Source organism: Cicer arietinum, chromosome 2 (genome assembly GCF_000331145.2).
Source record: "Cicer arietinum cultivar CDC Frontier isolate Library 1 chromosome 2, Cicar.CDCFrontier_v2.0, whole genome shotgun sequence".
NCBI lineage: Eukaryota > Viridiplantae > Streptophyta > Magnoliopsida > Fabales > Fabaceae > Cicer > Cicer arietinum.
Window position 1 is genome coordinate 4507234 of NC_021161.2, and position 4120 is coordinate 4511353.

General features: G+C 24.9%; 1 protein-coding gene across 1 annotated transcript; it reads right to left on the reverse strand.

Annotated features, from left to right (window-relative positions):
• Positions 1-1006: 1006 nt before the first annotated feature.
• Positions 1007-2491, reverse strand: LOC101489564 (BAG family molecular chaperone regulator 2). Its single transcript, XM_004489499.4, has 2 exons — positions 2004-2491; positions 1007-1612 (listed from the first exon to the last, which is right to left on the reverse strand). The coding sequence occupies exons 1-2, from the start codon at positions 2245-2247 to the stop codon at positions 1386-1388; spliced, it is 471 nt and encodes a 156-aa protein (XP_004489556.1). The 5' UTR covers positions 2248-2491; the 3' UTR covers positions 1007-1385.
• Positions 2492-4120: the final 1629 nt, after the last annotated feature.

Below are 4120 nucleotides of genomic sequence, written 5' to 3' on the forward strand. Positions count from 1 at the left end.
TTAACTCAATTAAATCCGATCAATTGTGGATTTAAAAACGACGAGACAAAATAAGACGAGATCAAGTTGGTTTCAAGATGAATTGCCAACTAGTAATTCTTGAACTTTTTTTAGAAAAAAAAAAAAATTAAATCACTTATCAATTCATTCAAAATTAGTAACTCATAACTTTGTCATACAAAATACAAATAATTTAATCCAAACAAATAACCTATTACCTACTAGACCTATAGGTCTTTCATCATCTAATTGTTTTTCTCTTTCATTAAAAATAACATCAAAACATTATCTTATAATAATAATAATAATAATAATAATAATAATAATAATAATAATAATAATAATAAGGAAGAAAATGATGCATAAATAAAAAGAAAAATGAATACAAATTCGCATGCAAGAGTGAAATCAATATTAAAGTAAAATAAAAAAGATGTATCCTTAATGTATTTTGGGATGAGATCGATAACCCGGAGGGTGACCTAAACACGGTTATTTTTTTACTTTGTTTTTGTTCTATTTTTTTTGTCCTTGTGTTTTTTTTTTGACCGACCTTGTGTTTTTTTTTTTTGACCGAATCAAACTCAACTCATTGCTTATAGATCAGGTCGAGTTCGAAGGACGAACCAGGTCGACGAATTCACTCCAATACTCACCTTTATACAAATACAAGTTATTATTTAAAAAAAACACACACACAGGCACTCTATTTTACATTACCATTTTTGACCGCGAAACTGTGATTTTTATGTGGCAAAGTAATTTTTCACCTTCACCAAACTTAAACTCTGAACCATTTATTCCTTCAACATCATCCTCAACCATTAGCTCAACTCCTGGTCAAACAATTGTTAAACTTGAAAACCCAAAACATCTGCCCCTTTTTATGAGATTTTGCCCCAAACTTCGCAAATATTTATTTAATGATGCACGGGATTATATAATAAAAGTACTATTTGAATAGCAAAACAACAACCATAAAATAAATTAAACAAAATTTGTACAATATAAAAACAAAACACTTCAATTGATATACCAAATTCCATAACATGGCATTACATCATCTTATCCATTTTAAAATCAAACAAAGGTCCAATTAGATAAGTACATAATCAAATTTCTATCTTAAGAGAAATTAACAAACTAAAAAAGTGAAGAAAGACCCTTCATTACATTAAATTAAACTTCACTTCACTTTTTCAAATTTTTAGTTAGTACTAATTAATTAGGAATTTGAGAAATTAGATAGAACATATCATATCATCAGACCTAGATTCTACGCAGTCGAAACTTTCCCGCATTCACATTGATAATTATTCGATTGAAATCAAACAATCGAGAAACAAACTCGGTATTTGCTAACTGCATGGAACCAAAATTCCATATCATACACTTATGGTACAACAGGGATTGTTAATGGTTTGACCTCTTGCAAAATCAAGTAACTTCTTTTCCTTAATAGCCGGATCCTCTAATAGAAGTACCTTATCCTTGTCCCTAACACCAATCATGTGAAGGAATTCATCATCATCCCTCTCTTTACCTTTGTAGAGAAGCCTTTGTTCTCTTGGCTCCAAACTTGTTACCAATGACAAAATCATTTTTAATTCCCCTACAATTCATTCATACATTTTGTCAAAATACACACTTAAGAATTAATTTTATAATTCTATAATAACCCACAAAAGAAAACATTTTTTCATAAATAAAATTGAAATGAATTATTAGTCATTTACAATTATTTGTCAAATGAACTGGATTTAAAGAAATTGGAGATCTCGTATTAAAGTTAGACGGTTATATATTCATATATGTTATCAATGAAGTTATATTGACATGCCATTTATTCACACTTGATGATTATTTGTATAAATTTTATATTAATGCACAATAGTGAAACTTTTTTGTTCCTATTCACTTAAGTGAAATTGCTCAATTATACAAAAATAAAGGTTTGCTATAAAAAAAAATCAAATCAAGTTAAGAGATGGAATTTGACTTACCAAAAGTTGAAGTGGCTTCAATTGAAATATCATGCCACTTTGAAACAGTTGAAACTCTAATTGTAATCATCTCTCCAACACTTTTATTATTCTCTCTTTTTTGTACAAGCATTCCACCAGGCCTAAGTTCCCATTTAATTTCACCACATTCTTTTTCAACATGAGATGATGCTACTTTGTTGTTCCCAATTCCAAGTCTAGAGATGCTTCTACAAAATCTCTTTGACTTCAACTTCATCATCATCCTTTTTCTCTTTTTTTAAAAAAAACTATTTTTTCTTCTTCTTCTTTAGAGAAATAAAATTGTAGAGGAACTAGTAGTAAGATATGTTGATGTGGTTAAGCACTCTTATATATAATACTTAGAAAATATGAAAAATGACAAATTAGAAGACATGAATAAAATACAAGCCGACCTTGTGTTACAAAAAAGTGAATAGTTTAGGGAACATGACTAGCAATAATAATAAGGTTTGAATGAACACATGGAAGACAATATGGTCATTTGTCTTTTCTGTTGATCTTGGGAAGGGCTAAGGCACATGGGGAGTTGTTGTTTAGGTATAAACAAATTGCTTAATTAGTGGGACATATCAATTAATATATTATTGTTCGTTTCAATTAATTTTTTCTTTAATCTTTCTTTTAATCAATTTCTTATTTAATTTTTTTAAAATAACTTTGTAAATTGAGAAATGACACGGTGATATTAACGTTATCATTTGTCAGTTGAATCAATTTTTATAAATTTTTCTTCTTTAATTATATTAAATATCATAAACATAAATATTTTCTTGTCTTATTTTAAATATTTTATTTGAATTATGCTTCATTTTTAGAAAATTATTAATAATATTAATTTTAATGATAAAATAAATTTTATTTATTCAAATATTTTTATTAATGTGGTTAGTTGAAAAATTTAATATACAAAAATACAATTTATCTTAAATGTAAATTATTAAAGAAAAAATAAATAAATATTATATTGATATTATAAAATGTAAAATAATTCGAGAGTAGCCAATACCAAATTTAGAATATAACATGTATATATAAGTATCATAAACAACACCAAATTTTTATAATAGTATTGGTTAATGCGTAGGGAGGACCATTTTTTCTTTCTTTTAATAGTAGAGATGTATATGTGCATGATTGAACCTTCATGCTTCCATTCACACGATGAGAAGAAAAAAAAAAATAGAAACGAGATAGAATAAAAATTAATATCAATGATGTTTTTTAATTAAATTTTAAATTTATTTTTTTTTTATCTTAGAAAAGATTTTAAAAATTCAACCAATTGAACTAGGATCGAATTTATAATTTATAAAAGAGTAATTAAATGTTATAAAACTTTATGCGGTTATTTATAAAATTTAGTTATTTAATTGATAATTAATAATTGATATACAATATAAATATCTAATAGAGTTTGAATTTACAATTGGATTATATTACAAACATATATAATAATCATGATCACATAATATTCATGACTCCAAAAATCATATTTAGTACATAAAGAACGAATGAGATTGAATTCCCATCATACATGTCAAATTAAAATAACTGGAAAAAAAAAAAACAAAACTTATTATATGTATGTAGAAAGAATTATATTAAAATAATATAAAATATATACAATTAATTTGTTTAATATTGAAAATAAATTATATTATATTTATTATTTTTTTATTAAAATTTGTAACACTTAAATATCTAACTTAAAAGTAAATTGCTTAATTGTTGATTAATTTCAAAGTTAAATTTTTGATCATAATTCAGATGTGTTTGTGTTTGACCAATGCTTTTATATATGCATCATAATATGCAAAAGAATTCATAAAAGCTAATATAAATGTTGTTTAGAAGGAAAAAAAATCAAAAGTATTTAAACTAAATAAAAAAAAAATATTTGTCATATAAAAAAACTAGAGGCGAAAATATTTGAATTAAATTCTAATTTCATAGTTTCTTTGTCGTGTAAATTTATTTACATGTTTCATCTCTCTGATTAATCATAATTTTTTATTCTTCTTTAATTGAATTGTGTAAAACATGACTCTATTGAGAAATATTTTAACAAAAGTGTACTAAAAGAAGATATGAGT